Raw genomic sequence first — 18,629 nt, 5'->3', positions numbered from 1 at the left:
CAGACATCTAGTATTTATAATCTTTATTAATCAATTTGGTTTTCTAATTTGTATGTAAAAAGTTGTGGCTGTCAGTAATAATTTGCTAAGTGATAAAGAAATAATCCCAGATATGGTCTGGGCTAATAGTAAGGGTAAAGGAGGCCGTGCCGATGGTGCTGTAGGCTGGCAGCTCTTGAGAACTGTAAGCAACAGTGTTTGTAAGCAACAATGCATGCAGTACAGTATGCAGTGTTGCTTACCTTGGTAGAAGGGATGCCAAATTCAAGAACAATATGTGGACTCCTTGTTCTGCACCTTAGAAGTCCCTCCTCATATCCTCGTAAACGTGAAGCAACATTGATGGCAATAGGAGACAGGTAGGAGAGGTGTCTTCTTCTTACCTGGCCCTACCAAGATGGTACTGTAGATTGTGTTGCTCTCTTCAGTTGTCCTTGGATCATGGATGAGGATACATACTGTAGAATACTGTATATATCACTGCTTGTCTCAGTTCGTATGTGGCATAGCACAAAGCACTTTATACATTGCAGCTCACCTCATTCACCAGGTCATATTTGAAAGAGAGCCACCAGCTCACAATTATTGTAGGGTGCATTTTGAGCTTACGTCTGGCTAAGCAAATACTGTACAGAATGCACCAACATTCATCAGGCCAGGTGCAAGAGAGTTTGGGGCCCACAGAACTTCTAAGAAGCACAGTGGGCCGACACACTGGAATAATCTCAATGTAGCACCATCTGTATTTCATGTGGAATACAAGTATTTACCTAAATAAATGTCAGGAGAGCTAACAAGTCCACTTTGGTTCAGCATTTACTCTACTTACATACGTGAGGGAATCACAGCATACTAATATTCTTTACTAACAATAAATGTGAATTCTTCTATTAGTTTTTCAGGTGACATCTGTCTCTGTAGATGAGCCTGACTTCAGTACAACTCATGTAAATCTCCCAGTAATTCGGAATGCTGGCACTCTTGGCAATGTTGTTGTTCAGTGGGTCGCTACTATCAATGGAAGGATTGCCTCAGATGATCTCCGAGTGGCAACTGGTAACATTAGTTTTGCTGCTGGACAAACTGTTCGGACCCTGTTATTAGAAATCATGCCTGATAATGTTCCTGAAATTGAAGAGGTGAGGAAAGACATATGTAGCAATTACTAAAGTAAAAGGGTTGATGTTTTTCAATTTCATCTTGACTGTAACCCCCTAACAGGTATGGAAACGTTGTGACACTTACCGGTTTGGCTTTGGGCCAAACTTCAGAGCAGTGTCTAAGTATCTCCCTGGTTTTCACCCTTTATTGCACTCCAGATTCTTAGTGCAAAAGGATCTGAGAATCTAGTTGGGTGGGGCTGGCTAAGGCTGGGTGGAGTAGCACTGCAGGATCTGTGGAGCCTAGACAGGCCAGTTGTTGTAGCCGAGTGGGCGCTTGGAACAGCAGAGCTGAGTAGCACAGGTGCAGATGGTGTTTTAACTCAGTAGCAGGCAGAGTTGTAGTTCAGCAGTCCGAAGTCTGAAAGTACCAGGGGTCAGGCAAGACTCAGTAAAGAACCAGGGGTCAGGCAAGAGATGGCGTCACAAAACAGGCAGAAGTCAGGAAACACGAGATACAGCAGAGCAGCAGAATTAGCAAAGGAAAGAGTGCCCTTAAATAGGTGATGGCAACCAGGAATTGGAGGGTGAAAAGATTCAGATGCTAAATGTGCCAAACACTGTTGCTGGATGAGACAGTGCAGAGGGAACATTTGGGCAAGCTGTTCGGCCAAGGTGACAGCAGTACGTGGTACACGCTCGTGGCTACAATTGATATTGTATTTAAAGATGTTTTACATTGATCTGGTAAATGTTCAAAATACGTTTACTTATAGCAGCAGAGCTACTCGATCGCATCAGGGAGCTCGCTCTAGTGGCTGGAGTAGGATCATCCACAGCGTGAAATACATGTGACTCTACCCTTAATGTTTTTAATTGTATCTATTTATTTAATTCATTAAACTGCATGGGAAATTCTCATTGGCTTTCATAAGGCCCGACTGGGGATAAAAACCCTGGAAATTACTGCATTGTGTCATTGTGCCAGCCAACGGCCGCCACACGCACAGGCGTATCGCTTTATGTGGCTCTAGATATATATATATATATATATATACATATATATATATATATGCACCAACAGCAGTCACAAGAGTGAGTCTTCTGCTGTAGGTAAATAGCTCTGTGTGTCCGCTCGTACCGGTGGACACACAGACCTACCCAGCTGTAGCAGAGAGCCCTCTCTGGTGACTGTTGTTGGAACATCTGTAGTGTAAAAGACACTGCAGATGCTCTCTGTGTGACCCTACCCTAATAGGGGAAAATGGTGGCAATGCTTGAAAAAGGTTTTATGGAGGAACTGAAGCATTGCATGTGAAAATCCAATATGCTGAGACAAATATTACCAATACTACCAAGGAGAAATGTTATCACCATACATATTACTATCATACTGTTACTGACCTAATCCTGTATACTGAGACCAATATTACTAATACTTGTATACAAGGGACCAATAATACCGCCACACCAGGACCACTACCACCACAGAATGACTAATACCTCCACACTACTACTGAATAAAATCCACTATGCAAAGACCAAAATTCCCTCCATACAGTAATCATATAGAGGTAGACAACAACACTATACAAAATCTAAAGACCAGATAAATGCTTACAGTTAGATCCAGTAAATGTCAAGTGACGTCTTCTCCAAGTAAATCATAGGTGACGTCTTCTTTGTTCAGAGTCATTTACTTTTATTTTTTTTTTCCTGGGCATCATGAAGACTTTTCCCGGCCAAGACTTGTCACCACAGAATATGTCAAACATTTAGGCTCCTCGTTTCAACACCATCCTTACTTCTATGCATCAATATTGCCTCACATAGTAACAGTGCCTTCATTTAGCATTTAGGCCCCCTCTGTGTCCCCATATAGCATTCAGGCCCATTCTGTGCCCACATATAGTAGGTAAGGCCCCCTTTGTGCCCCATATAATATTAGGCCCCCTCTTTGCTCCAATATTGTAGCTAGGTCCTCTCTGTGCTCCTATATAGTAGTTAGGTCCCCTCTATGTCCGCATGTGGCAGTTAGAGTTAGGCCCACTCTGTGCCCACATATGGCAGTTAGGCCCCATCCATTCCCTTATATTAGCTAGGTAGGTAAGCAGGCTGCTCCATATTACCTACACAGATCCTCCCCCCTTTATATAAGGAAGGATGATAGGTAAGAGGGCTTCCTCAATGTTGTCTAGGTAATCTTTCCCCATCTTTATACTAGGTAGGTAGGTAGGCAGGCTCCCTCCCTCCATTTCACATTACCTGGGTAGAGCTCTCCCCCCTTTATATTATGTAGGTACATAGACAGGCCCCCCTTCTCCCCCATATTAAGTAGGTAGATCTCCCCCCTTTAGATAAGTCAGGTATCATCACGCCTCCCGTACCATGAAGCAGGCGTCCTGTGCGGCCTTTCTGGACATGGTAAGTGGAGCCAGGGGCGAGGCTGGAGACTTATAGCTCTTATTAGGGCTACTTTCTATAGGCTCAAATTGGATGACCAAGCCAGGCCGGCCGATGATGACCCACAGGGCGGGCGGCCTACCAAGAATTTTCCTGGTATCCTGGTAGGCCAGTCCGGCCCTGGCTTTCATTGTGGCAGTAAAAGTATTGGATGAATCACTTCTGGTTGTTCAACTTTAAGCGCTGACTTAAAATAACATTTTTTTTATTAGGTAATTCTTATACAGCTCATTGGGGCCTCAAATGGAGGAACCATTGGACAGGAAGGAGTGGCTAAAATCATTATTCCACCCAATGATAATCCATATGGAACTATTTCCTTTTACAAAACTGTGTACAAGATTCAGGAACCACTGGAGAAGAGTTATTTTGCGAATATAACAGTCAGGAGGAGGTCTGATCAATTTTTTATTTATTTATTTTTACTAACAATATTACTTTCTTACTTTTTATTATCTGTATTTTTCTATGTTATACCCATAGTTTATTGTAGCCACAGTTTAAACAACTGAAAGAGTCACTCAATGAGCTGCTGAAAGTAGTAAAGTGAACAATATCAAGATTCTAAATTACTTACTGCTGTGTCTTGGCTATGCTTTACAATGCAGAAAAGCTCGACTGAAAGCTAGAATCACTCTTACAATTTTTGAATCCAAAGCTAGAATTAGAGATAAAAGCAGAAGTATCAAAAGAACCAAAAATAGGACCTAAATGAGGGGTGGACTAACACCAGTTAATTTTTATCGCAGTCCAGCCTATTTTAGACCAAGCACAATTATCCACTTTTATTCCTCATTATAATGAAATAAAACTTAACTTTTTTAATTATTAGTTTAAATTGTGAGTAACAAAAATTGGAGGCTCCAATTTTTTGTAACTCACAATTTAAACTAATAATAATAAAGGTTATGTTTTATTTCATTATAGTCAGGGATAAAAGTGGATAATATTGCTTGGTCTAAAATAGGCTGGGCTGCGATATAAAAAAAAAAAAAAAAAGCAGAAGTATGAGGCTATATTCACAAGGCAGAATATTTGTGGAATGTCTGCTCGTAAAACAGGGGAGGACATTCCACAAATAGTGGGTGTGGGCTGAATATGCCGGAGCTAGGACCGCTCGGTAATGTGCAATTTACATAGACGGAATTGCATTTCCCAGCCAATTTTGCCAAAAGAATTGACATGTCAACTCTTTTAGTGAATGCATGAATCAGGATTGCATGGCAGATGTTTTCACTGCGGAAATTCTGTGTGCACAGTGCAGCAGAATCTGCATATAGTTTTAGCTAAAAAAAAAAAAAGTAAAACCTGCCACAAAAAACAACCCTACAGATATGTACATTCTATAGGATCATGTTGTGGTCTCACCTGAGTAGGTGCATCGAAAACTGCACCAAAATAAAAATAAAACTGCAACAGCCGTAGATTGGAAGTGTATTCAATACATTATACGTTATACATAGGTTTTTCCACACAGGAGTGGAAAGTGATTACCGTAGAATAGAGATTTCCTCAGAACAAGGAACTGAAGCAAAAAACTGCATGCGGAAAACTAGCCTAAACAACGTCAGGGTTGCATGAAAAAGAAAAAAAAAAAGCTGTACTCACAAGTGAGGAGGCAGGTGAGTACAGTTCTGCTTCATGCCACCTTGATGTCTTATAGGTATAAAACTAATAATACAAAATGCCCCTTTGAGGATTCATGTCACATAGGGCAGGGAAAAGGTGAAGCCCTGTACTCGCCCACAACCTCTTTCTCTTCCTATTTTGTATCCACCCTAGATGACTTATCGACAACCATGAGGATGGTACCTGCCTATCTATGTGCTGGGACTTCAGAGTCAAAATAACAAATAACAGATATATACAGTCACAAGTCAGGATTGTTCACACTAACAATACAGAAGGTGACAGACAAATAAACAGATTAACCAATGTCAGCAAGCCAAGTTCAGAACCAAGAGAACCAGAAAGATACCGAATCAGAGAGCAAGGGAATAATCCAGAAATACAGAGCAAATGTCAGATACCAGAAAGCAGAATATCATTACAGAATTCTTGCTTCAGAAGTGATCTCCTAAATAAACATCTTTCACTGGAAAGATTTGCAAGCACACTGCGGGTTTATATAACCAGAAAAACAGGTGTGAAGATCACAGCTCAGATTGGCTAGTGAGGAGAAGCCCCAGCAACCAAGCCAAACCAGAACCTAGGAAAGTTTAACCCCCTCAGACCAGACCATGATAAGTCATTACAATTCATCTCCAAGTTTTAACATTATTTTGTTTTTCAGTATTTTAATTGACTTTTTTATTACCTAGGAAAATCTGCAGCAAATCAACAGCATTTCATACCTCTGTGAACCATACTTGTAAAGGGAATCTGTCAGCTTTACATTGCACTGTGAGCTGCAGACATAGGCAGATAGCTGACCGGGAGCTAAAACAAATGATACTGTTCTCTCAGCTGATGGCTGTTTGCAAAGTTATAAAATCATGTTTTTCTCACAAGCTCATGAGGTGTTGTCAAGCTGCAGCATGAATTACTCCCCCCTCCCACCCCCTCCCTGCTCTAAATGATTGATATACAGGGCTCAGCCTCCATCACTGTGGACTATGGGCCTCAGTTACTAAGAGTGTCGGGTTTTAACTATTGGGAAAAGTCGGGAACATTTTCTGACCAGCTTTTTCTAGCTGGATATTTCCAGCCATTTATCCACAGGATTTTCTGTGAATTTAATAGTAAATTGACTTACTACGCATCTTTTTCAGCTTTTCACAGTGCAATGTCGGGTTTGTCGGATTTTCCAGGCGCACACTGTCGCAGACTGTCGCAGACATGTCTCAGACACTGTGCACCAAAATAACCAGACAGGGCCTCATTTACCAAGCTGGTCAATTTCAGCTTAGTAAATGAGGCCCTATATGTCAATAAGTCAAAGCAGGGATGCATGGGGGAGGAAGGAGGCATACATGCTCCAACTCAACAATACCTTCTTCACACTTGAGTTCTGAGCATGATATAGAGATGACAGATTTCCTTTAACTTTATATTATATTTCAGTTTTGTGTATTATATTGCTTTATTATTTTTAGTTACCCAAATTAAGTTAGTTTGCTGTAAATTTTTATAAACAATTCAATTTTGTTTTAGTAATATTACTTATCAGTTTTTTTTTGTTTTTTTTTATCAGTGGTGGGCGATTTGGACACCTGCAGATACTATACAGCACCACTGAGATGGATGTTATTAGTCTTGCAGCTGAAGAAGGACAGGACATGCTGTCTTACTATGAATCCCCATTCCAGGGAATCCCCTTTGTACCTTCAGGAACTACTGTCAACGTTTCTTTAGCCAGAAATCCCCTTCAGGCCTGTGCCATTGCATGTCTTAAAAACCAAGTATGCTCATCATTTTCTTATAATAATGTAACCGGCAGTCTTCAGTGTTTCTGGATAACAGCGCTGTCATATCAACTTGCAAACAGTACACAGTTCTGGACATATAAGAAAAACAGTACCAGTGTGTCTGTGTTATTCAGCTCACAAGCCACAGCCGGGAGCGATTATGAAACGGTTACGGGGCAGTGGTTCACTATACAAGAAGGAGAAGAGTTTGCAAATATTACAGTTCCTATATTAACTGACAGTTTTCCAGAACTGGATGAGCGATTCGTTGTGTCACTTCTTCAAGTCAGGTTACTGAACATTTCTGCCAGCTTAATGAACCAGCCAACAATAGGTCATCCAAACACGTCAGTGGTTGTGATCATGATGAACGGAGATGCTTTTGGGGTGTTTGTCATTTACAACCGAAGTCCAAATGCCACTGATGGAGGACACTATGTTGAAGTGCAAGAGCAACCACATACAATAGTACAGCTGGTAATAGAGCGCCAAGAGGGCAGTCTAGGACAAGTGGTAGTTGAGTGGGGCATCGTTGGAGGAACCGCATCCAGAAATTATGATTTTATAGCAGATGGAGAACTATTAGTCTTTGCTGAAGGTACAGTTTCCAGTCTTTATAAATGCAGCTTATGAAAGTCTGACACATTGTTTTCCAGTCCTGTATTTAAATTATTTACAATTATTATGTGGATTGCGATTATTAGATTATTTGTGATTGGCAGAAAACACTTCAAGTCACTAAAGTCTCTGTAATTCTTGCTGTGATATGATGTCTCTATTAGGGGCTTCATACACCAGGTGCCCTTTTTCTTTGTATACACAGCATATTTCATGCTGCGAAAAATCTGCCAGGCAGCTGGAAATTTGCTGCGCATGAGCTATGAGAGACACTCAGGGCTTCCCCACTGCAGCCCTTTGTGTGCAGTAAGGTTCAGAGGCAGGTCTGTGTGTCACAGTTATGTCAGTGCACTCGGCCCCCTCGAAAACTTACTGCACACACAGGGCTGCGGCAGGGAAGCCCTGTGTGTCTGCTCATAGCGCATATGCAGCATATTTCCTGCTGCCTGGCGGATTTCTGGCAACATAAAATACGCTACTTATGTGCTGTGTCCGGCACTATCCTTAAAGGGGGACTCCGGTGGAAAACTTTTCTTTTTTCTTTAAATCAACTGGTGCCAGAAAGTTAAACAGATTTGTAAATTACTTCCATTAAATAACCTTAATCCTTACAGTACTTATTAGCGGCTGTATACTACAGAGGAAATGCTTTTCTTTTTGGATTTCTCTTCTGTCACATCCGCAGAGCTCTCTGCTGAATTCTGCTGTCTATTTTAGGAACTGTCTAGAGCAGGAGAAAATCGCCATCGGAAACATATGCTGCTCTTGACAGTTCCTAAAATGGACAGCAGAGGTCAGCAGAGAGCACTGTGGTCGTGACAGAAGAGAAATCCAAAAAGAAAAGCATTTCCTCTGTAGTTTACAGACCCTAAAAAGTACTGGAAAGATTAAGATTTTTTTGTAATTTACAAATCTGTTTAACTTTCTGGCACCAGTTGATTAAAAAAAAAAAAAATTCCACGGGAGTACCCCTTTAACCCCTTAAGGACGCAGGACGTAAATGTACGTCCTGGTGCGGTGGTACTTAACGCATCAGGACGTACATTTACTTCCTGTACATAACTGCGGGCATCGGAGCGAGCAGACCAGAGCAGACCAGAGCAGAAGATCACCGATAACACTGATCTGTTCTATGTCCTATACACAGAACAGATCAGTATTAGCAATCATGGTATTGCTATGAATAGTCCCCTATTCAAATGTAAAAAAAAATAATAAAAAATGTAAAATTAAAAGTAAAAAAAATCCCCTCCCCCAATAAAAAGTAAAACATCAGTTTTTTCCTATTTTACCCCCAAAAAGTGTAAAAAAAAGAAATTTAATAGACATATTTGGTATCGCCGCGTGCGTAAATGTCCGAACTATTAAAATGTTAATGATCTCGTACGGTGAACGGCGTGCACGTAAAAAAAAAAAAAAAGTCCAAAATTGCTACTTTTTTTTAATACATTTTATTTAAAAAAAAATTATAAAAAATGTATTAAAAGTTTTTTAATATGCAAATGTGGTATCAAAAAAAAGTACAGATCATGGCGCAAAAAATTAGCCCTTTATACCCATTTATCTACTGAGGAGGGAGTCGGAGGACTACTGTTCCTAGCACGCCGAAACGCGTCTAGGTTTCGGCACTGTTCACACAATCTGATTATACCAGTGTCCGTACCTAACTGTGCAAGTCCCAGCATCTGAGGAGTCAATCCAGCGTTTGAGGAGTTAATCCACTCTTCTTCCACCTTGCCTGGCGGCACCTCACCTCCAACTACCTCCCGCAGTCCAGGTCTCCACGTGGGACGCCGCTCCTGTGCTCACCGTCACTCCTGCCAGAGTGTCAGTAGTCTACCACCAGCAAGCATCTAGTGAGCGGCCGTAGTCTGTTGCACGGAACATCGCGTCACACCCCACTGCCACCGGGGTTGCTAGTCATAGCGTGAGATCGCTATTTTCCATCTGAAGACATACGGGAGAGGACTTCATAGCCACCATTCATCGGTCCACAGCAGTGAGAACCAGGTGGCTACAGGTGGTGAGAAAATAACCATTGTTTGTATAATATGTTATACCATCTATCTGAAACTGTCTCTACATTATTTGCAACAAGCACATTTTACGCCATCTGATTCACAGCGGGACTTTAACACAGTTACCGGACCAACGGACTGTATTTTATCTTGCCGCATCATCGGATTACATTCTTGTATATTTATTAGCAGTCCCTTTTTTTATAGTTATATTTGATAACCCACTAGGGCCCAGTGGAGTTATCCTTTATAGTGCCATATTCATGTGTATTAATTATTTTATATCTATAACATTTTTATATTGATGCTGTTTGTTACATTTATTTCCACCCATATCATTATGCACCAAGAATGGTGAGGCCCTTGAGGTAAAAGCTATTATTTCTGAATATTAATTTACAAATCTGTTTAACTTTCCGGAGCCAGCTGATATATATAAAAAAGGGTTTTGCCTGGAATACCCCTTTAACTATAGAAGTATAATGCAGCTTTATCAGAAATTGGCCAGTTCATCTAGATCATTTTTCTGTTTTGCAGGTGAAACAAGTAAAATTGTGACCATTATGATACTGGATGATACAGACCCCGAGGAGAATGAGAATATTATAGTTGGCCTGACATTCACTGAAGGAGGAAGCCGCATTCTTCCTAGCTCCAATGCAGTTACCATAGTCATTTTGGCAAATGATAATGTTGCTGGCAGGATTGGTTTTCAGACTGCTTCAAGGTCTGTCATTGGACGGGAAGGTACACTTTGTTTACAGTTCTTTGATATGTAAGGAGGAGTAAGGATGTGTCTTCCACAACATTAATGGAGTTGTGCAGGATTGTAAAACCATGACTGTTTGGCGCCAGAGACAGAACAACTCCTGTCCTTGGGTTTTGCCTGGAACTGTAGCTCAACTCCATTGAATTAAATGTGACTGAGCGTCAGTCCACTCGCTACCTATGGATCAATGTGGTGCTGTTTCTGGAAGAAAACTGACATGTTTTTCAACCCTGTACAACTTCTGTAAGGATGAAGTCTCCACTATTTAGTCTTCCTCTCATCCTGCTAACTGCATTAGTGACCATATTCCCTTAAATCTTATTTAGCCTTTCTCCCTTGCAGTCACTACTCACCTAACTAAAATATTCAGCCTCTCCCTTTTTTCTGGCATATTTCCCTCCTTCTCTAACAAGTCACCCCTAGGATCACCCTTCCTCCATTTGTTATTCAATATCCCCCCCCCCCCATGCTCCATTCACTTATACCTGATAACACTGATATTGCTCGTCTGCCCTTTGTCTCACACCTTTTCCTTATAAATTTTAACAATTATCTAATAATTATCTTAGAACAAGAAAGAGTTGAATATTATTCATATTCATTGTGTAATATTGTAGGTGAAAACTTGACGTTCAATGTATTGCGCACTCCCCCTGGCCGAGGCAATGTGACTGTTCACTGGAAAATTGTTGGTCGCTATATAGAGATGAACTTTGAAAATAGCACAGGATTTATTTTCTTCTCAGATGTAAGTGTTATGAATGTGTCCACATGTACAGTACAATAAAATAGTTGTCATTTTACTGTCCACATATACAATACTACAAAATGTTTACTGGTAGTTAATCCTTTACTGTAGAAATCTACATACCGTTTTATGGCACTGCACATGTAATATATTACAATGGTAGAAAATATATTTATGATTTATGTATGGATAATCAAATCTATCACATTATTGTATTTCTGTTTTCTAAACAGACCAAGGGTCAATTCACACTTCGGGATATCCTCTTTTGATAGATCCATCTAAAGTACACCACTGTATAGCTACAGTATATGTTGGCATAGATCACCTTGCAGTGTGCTGTATGTTTTTGTGGTATGCCTCTGTATGGAATAGTGCAGCAAACAGTAATATTCTGTATGGCTGAAAAAGTATATCTGCTGGGTAAATGTTGGTCTATGGATTTTTTTTTTACTTATACCTGTGCTTTTAAAAATTGTTTATATTTATTCACTGTGTATTTCTGAAAAGTGTTGATTTTGGCTAATGTTTCAGTGTTAACAATTGTTCTTCTTAAAGGGGTATTCCAGTAAAAAACATTTCTTTTTCATATCAACTGGCTCCAGAAAGTTAAACAGATTTGTAAATTACTACTTCTAAAAAATCTTAATCCTACCAATACTTATCAGCTGCTGAAGTTGAGTTGTTCTTTTCTGCCTGACAGCAGGGCTCTCTGCTGACACCTCTGTCTGTCCAGAGCAGGAGGGGTTTGCTATGGGGATTTGCTCCTACTCTGGACAGTTCCTTAGACAGACAGAGGTGTCAGCTGAGAGCACTGTTTTCTGGAGCCAGTTGATATGAAAAAATAGTATTTCACTGGAATACCCCTTTAACTGAATGGAGGAGTCTTTCCTAGCCTATGTAGAAGAAATATAGGAGAAAATATAGACAGAGATGGCGCTGATAGTGCCATTACCGGGTGGTTACAGAACCCCTAAGGAAAGATGAAACTGCTCTCTTTTATGTGTTGCGCATGCAGGCACAACACTGTTAAGAGCTTTCTTTTTGGTTTTTCATAAACCGGTGTCGGGAGCTGCTAGATGTTGGTACCGTCGGGTCACAGAGCAGGTACAAAGAAGAACTGGATAGAAGTGTGGATTCCCCGGCTGGGGTTTCTATTTTCTAAAAAAACGTTTTGTGGCCCTAGCGCTTCACCGATATATAGATGAACGGTACAAAGATTTATTTGTAATTCTCTATAAACCTTTTATTTCAATAAAGATATATACAGAAGTGTAGCGGACAATGCATTTCTGAGGGCTCCCCCTCCTTCATCTGGTCCAGGTTAAATATACCAGGCAGTAACATAGTATTTATACACATTTTGGCGAAAAAATCCAAATTTTGGCAGGATGTTACTGCCTGGTATATGTATTAGACACAAAGGTCTGTCAGGACAATTTATTCTACTATACATCTTTAATTGATTGCCTTCTATATTGCCATCTCTACATCACATTGTATACCATAGAAAAAACACTAGAGTTTATGATTCCAAATAATTTACCACTTTATTCCAAATAAATATACAACAATTGTAATAAAATATTCCATGCAGGAATACCCATAAAAATGCGGGACCAAGAGACACAGATTGTTTGTGTATAGTGCTTTAATGCAAGAGAAAATTGGTATCTCATAATATGCATATACTTCACCTCCTCTCACTTCTGAAACTGTACATCCCCAGGGACCTGAATAGGTACCCCTGCACTAATGGACAACAGCCTCAAAGCGTATCAGTGATCACATGCATGTTTGCAAACTTGTTATTAACACAGTAACTATTATCTTACCCATGTGGGACTGTGTCTGTCTGCCACTGCTACCCCTACAGCTGTTTCGGCTCCTTCCTCAGGGGCACCTGGTATATGTAACCTGGAGGGGGAGCCCTCAGAAACGCGTTGTCCGCTACACTTCTCTATATATCTTTATTGAAATAAAAGGTTTATAGAGAATTACACATAAACCTTTGTACCGTTCATCTATATACATTGGTGAAGCACTACTGCCACAAATTTTTTAAATAATGGAAACCCCGGCCAGGGATATCACGCTTCTATCCACTTACTTTCTAGCCTATGTAGTGGTAGATATATAATCAGAATACAAGTAGCAGTAAAACACTGAATATACAGTTCCTTGAAAATGAACACATGAAATTGCATATCAGCCATATAAGTAATCAAATGACATGTATTTTATTCTTTATCACTAGGGGTCGCTGAACACAAGTTTTACTGTTCATTTACTAGATGATCAGATTCCAGAGGAGAGAGAAGAGTACCAAATTGTTCTACACAATGTCATAACTGAAGGTAAATGTGATCATAAAAATATTTCTACTGTATTGTAAACATAGTTAAAGGACTTGTCCCCTGGTTAAATATTACATTTCTTTGTGTAATCATCCAAAGTTCTCCTTTGTGTGTAGACATAGTGATTATATTACATGGTGCCCTCTTGTGTGCCAGTGAGAAGAAGATACTTCTATTTTACCGATTCATATTATCTGGCCTGAACAATAGTAGAAGTCTGTCCATTGCCTGAGTAGAAGAGAATCTGGGCAGCAATAGCATGTGTGACCACTGGTACTGGACACATGAGGTGGATGTTCTGATCAAAAGAAGTAAAAAGAAATTGCAGGGGGCACCTTATCAAGTATGTAAATGCAATATCTAGACACAAGATTTTATGATTACTACCAAGAAAAAAAAAAATATTTTTGTGTGATCCAACAAAGACATAATAGTTAATAATGAGACAATTTCCACTTAGGCTGGGTTTACACAGTGTAAAATGAAAACAACAAAATTACAGTAAAATTGGTATAAATGTGGCAGTTTTTTCTAATTCTAATATAATGTGTTCTATTAAAGTCTATGAAAGAGTATCTGTCATACTGTATGAAAAAGTCTGTAATTCCAACATGGAATTCAGACCATTTCTTTTACAATTCCACTGCTCGGATCCCCCTACTCCGGCAGCTTTTTGAACCTATTTTACTGCAGATTTTTTGTTCCAATTATTCACTGTGTGAACCCAGTTGTAAAGGGTTTTGGCACCATTAAAGGAGTACTTTGCCCCTGGACATCTTATCCTCTACCCATGTCTGATCGCGGGGGACCCCCTGCGATCTCCCTGCAGCACCTGGTGTTTGATTAGACTGCCGACTGCGGCACTGGAGTCTTGTGATGTCATGGCTGTGCTCACTCTCCCCCCCCCCCCCCCGTGATGTCACGCCACACCACCTTAATGCAAGTCTATGGATGGGGTTGTGGCGGCCATCATGCCCCATCCCATAGACTTGCATTGAGAGGGGGGGGGGGGCGACATCACAAGGGGGCGTGGCCGTGGCATCACGAGCCTCCGGTGCTGCATCACCAGTCATCTGACCCGAAGCAAAGGTATCGTAGTGGAGAACACAGAGGGGAGGGGGGACCGCCGCAATATGACATCTTATTGGGTATAAGATGTCTAGGGGCGGAGTACCCCTGTTAGACTTATTCACCATCCACAGGATAGCGAATAAGTGTATGATTTTAAAAATGACATTTTGCTTTCTATCTTATTGGTCTACTGTCTGTAGTTGTATAAGCCTAGAACAGTTTTCTTCATGATAGGGGGATTTACTAAGACTGGAGTTCCATACCCCAATTTTATGTGCATTTAAAGCAAAAAATTCCCATATTGTTTTTGCCCATACCCACTGCCATTAAACCCTTCCCACTCTTCTAAAGACATTTCAAAAGTATTAAAAGATGCAATATTCGTGCTGTGTAAGACTATAACATATGTATTCATATGTATTTTGGGTGCAACGTTCTACATATATAGTGAGGGTGCAATGATATTGTAATGGAGCTGGATGGGGATCCTCTTACCCGTGTGACTGATGCCTTGGACCGTATCGGGGAGCGGAGTCTAAGGTGCCGCTGGTCTTCACCAAAGCCTGCAGCAAGGCAGGATGGACTTGCTGCGGCAGGCGACACGACATGACTCGACCACACAGGTAGCTGGGCAAGGCGAGGTACCGAAGGATAAGGCAGTAACGTAGTCAAACGTAGCAGAAGGTCAAGGCAAGCGGCAAAGGTGCGAAGTCTAGTAATGTAGCGGAAGGTTCTGGATACACGAGAAAGACAAACAGGCAATAGGGAACGCTTAATCTCAGGCTAGGGGCACTGAAGATCTGGCAGGGAAGTGTGGGAGGTGCAGGGATTTTTAATGTGGTGTCAGATGCAAACACTAATTATGGGCGCACTGGCCCTTTAAATTTCAGAGCTCCTGCACGCGCGGGCCCTAGGAGACGGGGACGTGCGTGTCGGAGCTGAGACAGAGGGACAGCGGAGCGTGGTGAGTGACGGGCTGGGACTCGCATGCGGCTCACGGCCAGAGCTTGCAGCCGGAGCGCAGTGTGTAACAGATATTTGTAGGTCCACCTAATTTCTACATAATTCTACATAATGTACAATATATGTAATCCAAATAGTACCTATATTTTCTTCGAATTCACTCTTCTTATGGAACTCCTGAACTGTCCGCAGTTCTGTGCATTTCTTAATAATAAATTTGCTATTGAGTCGAGAGTCGGGAGATGGCCCCGGCCGGTGGCGTCTCAACCTACTCTTCCTGCTGAAGTCCTGGTAGGATCGCACATTGCTGCTAGTGATGTCACTACAGAGCTCCAAGAGGACCAAAAAACACCCGTGTTTCGGAAAACAATGCAACGAAGGAAACTGCATCGTTTTCCAAAATGCGTTTGAACATTGCTCCCTCCTTATATATGCAGAATTTTGCACCAATAATGCATATGCTATAGTCCTACGGAACACAAATATTGTATCTATTAATACTTTCAGCATTCAGGGGACCCTACTTTAATATTTTGTAGCAAATTGGGAATATTATTCAACCATCTAATAGCGCTAGCCAGAGAAATAAGAAGTCAGGCATTGTAACACAAATACGGCATGCACCAAATTCACCAATATTTTTGTTTAAAACATTCTCCCCTTTGTATTGATCCCTGTGTTAGATTCATTGATATTTGTAATTCCATACACATATGGGATCAGTATCAGTAATATCTAAGAATGTGGTCAAACAAGAGAATTAATTGTAGATTTATTCTTTTGCTATTCATAATATTTTACACTGCCTTGGGTACTTAGAGCATAAAATGTCTTCAGCTATTTATGTCTACATTCTTATGCCATTGTGTGATTTTTTTTTAGGAATGACGGGCCCTGGTGCAGCCGTTCTTGATGAACAAGGATATGAAGCCGTTCTTACTGTTGAAGCCAGTGATGAGCCACACGGACTGCTAAACTTTGCTCCTTCTTCAAGGATTATTTTAACTCAAGAAGAAGCTAATAAAACAATTCAGCTCTTTATCAACCGAGAATATGGATCCTTAGGTTGGTTTAAAGTGATAAATATATTTTTAGTATGAAAGTTGCATAATTTGGGGATAGATAAACTGGTAAAAACATAATAAAAAAAATACCACATTTTTAATGTTACAGCATATAAAGACATTTTGGACAAATGTATGCTTACAACTTTATGGCTACAGTTTGTAGAACAGCCATTACTGTTCAAGCAGGACTGAGCAAAGCGAGGCCCAAAAAGGCATGGATGGACAAGTCTGGTATGGAGGTACCAAAGTGACCTGTGCACATCCTTGACTTTAATGGCTTTACAGTGAAATGAACTTCAACATCAGTGCCTGATTAATACTTAGTTTCTAACCTCACAAATGCTCTTTTGTCTGAATCAGCAAAAATTCCCACAGGCAAACTATAAATTCCCAGAAAAAATCTCAATACCCATCTTTCTACTCATAAACTAAAAACTTGAATCAGATGACACTACTATAACATTGGCCATTTTGCTTGAAGGGAATGTGTCACCAAATATTAAAAGTTTTCACATTTTTAACCCCTTAAGCACTCAGCATTTTTCAGTTTTTGTACTTTCGTTTTTTCCTCCTTACCTTTTAAAAAGCATAACCCTTTCAATTTCCCACCTATTTTCCACTTTTTTGCACCACCAATCCTACTTTGTAATGAATCAGTCATTTTACCCAAAAATCTACAGAGAAACGGAAAGAAAATCACTGTGCGAAAATTTTTTAGAAAAAACACCATTTTGTGACTTTTGGGGGCTTCCATTTCTACGCAGTACATTTTTCAGTAAAAATTACACCTTCTCTTTGCTCTGTAGGTCCATATGATTAAAATGATCCCCTACTTCTATAGGTTTGATTTTGTCTTACTTATGGAAAAAATCATAACTACATGCATGAAAATTAATACATTTAAAATTGTCCTCTTCTGACCCCTATACATTTTTTATTTTTACGCGTACAGGGCGGTATGAGGGCTCCACTTTGAATGCCGCATCTAAAGGGTTAATAACCCGCGCTATTAGCCACGGGTCCCGGCCGTTGTTAGAGGTCGGGCCCGACCCGCTATGACGCGGGTGGCCTCGCGTTATAGAAAGGGAGCGGACTCAGGACGTGCAGGTGCGCCCTGAGTCCTTGAAGGGGTACTCCACTAGAAAAAAATAATTTTTAAATCACCTGGTGCCAGAAAGTTAACCAGATTTGTAAATTAGGTAGAAAAAAATGTTTACCCAAAACCTCAAGGAGAGTGTATAAAATATTTATAATGAATGGAATAGACCGTGCTTCAATTAACAGTGGTATTTATTATAATAACACATTAATTATAAAAATTGAAGTAATATTAAGAAGATCCCCTCACAGGGCCCTATGGGGGGATCAGATAAAATAAAATACACTAAAATAATTACTGATGCCTCTAATGTGCGTTCATCTAGCAGATAACATGTAAAGATATCTAGCAATATATGGTTCACTGTAAAGGTATAAATGTCACTTAGTATGAAGGAATGTATCACAAAACTGTTCTTTCAATAAAGATGAAGGACAGTTATTGTGAATTGCAGTTGTTATAAAGCAATGTTGCAATATTGTCCTTCTGATATGAAAGTGTATCAGGATTGCGGTGTCCTCTGAAGGCAGAAATATTAAAAGTTCCAGCAGAGTAAATAGGAAGTCTGTGGATTATGGGTGCCGATATTTGTCTGCGCTGGCAGGCGCTGACTAAAGATGTTGCCGGTGATGGAAGCAGCTGGTCCGGACATCACCGGCAACATCTTTAGTTTAATTTTATTATCTGATCCCCCCATAGGGCCCTGTGAGGGGATCTTCTTAATATTACTTCCATTTTTATAATTAATGTGTTATTATAATAAATACCACTGTTAATTGAAGCACGGTCTATTCCATTCATTATAAATATTTTATACACTCTCCTTGAGGTTTTGGGTAAACATTTTTTCTACTGAACTTTTTCCTCTCGCACCTAGGGTATAGGTGCCTACCCAATTCAACCTCGGATCAGTGTATTAATTGTGAGCTGCACTTATCCTTTTTCTTTA

The 18,629-nt window shown here is 40.3% G+C and overlaps 1 protein-coding gene across 3 annotated transcripts in view; it reads left to right on the top strand.

Moving 5' to 3' along the window:
* Positions 1–18,629, top strand: part of ADGRV1 (adhesion G protein-coupled receptor V1) — a 588,171-nt gene that overhangs the window by 178,593 nt on the left and 390,949 nt on the right. For all 3 annotated transcript variants that reach the window (XM_056538342.1, XM_056538334.1, XM_056538351.1), the window contains 7 exons: positions 895–1,139; positions 3,776–3,957; positions 6,757–7,568; positions 10,144–10,353; positions 10,993–11,123; positions 13,381–13,480; positions 16,397–16,579. In XM_056538342.1, coding sequence (XP_056394317.1) covers positions 895–1,139; positions 3,776–3,957; positions 6,757–7,568; positions 10,144–10,353; positions 10,993–11,123; positions 13,381–13,480; positions 16,397–16,579 — 1,863 coding nt within the window. The remainder of the gene's footprint in view (positions 1–894; positions 1,140–3,775; positions 3,958–6,756; positions 7,569–10,143; positions 10,354–10,992; positions 11,124–13,380; positions 13,481–16,396; positions 16,580–18,629) is intronic.

The sequence above is a fragment of the Hyla sarda genome, chromosome 1 (genome assembly GCF_029499605.1).
Source record: "Hyla sarda isolate aHylSar1 chromosome 1, aHylSar1.hap1, whole genome shotgun sequence".
Taxonomy (NCBI): Eukaryota; Metazoa; Chordata; class Amphibia; order Anura; family Hylidae; genus Hyla; species Hyla sarda.
This window is presented reverse-complemented; position numbering and strand designations above follow the sequence as displayed.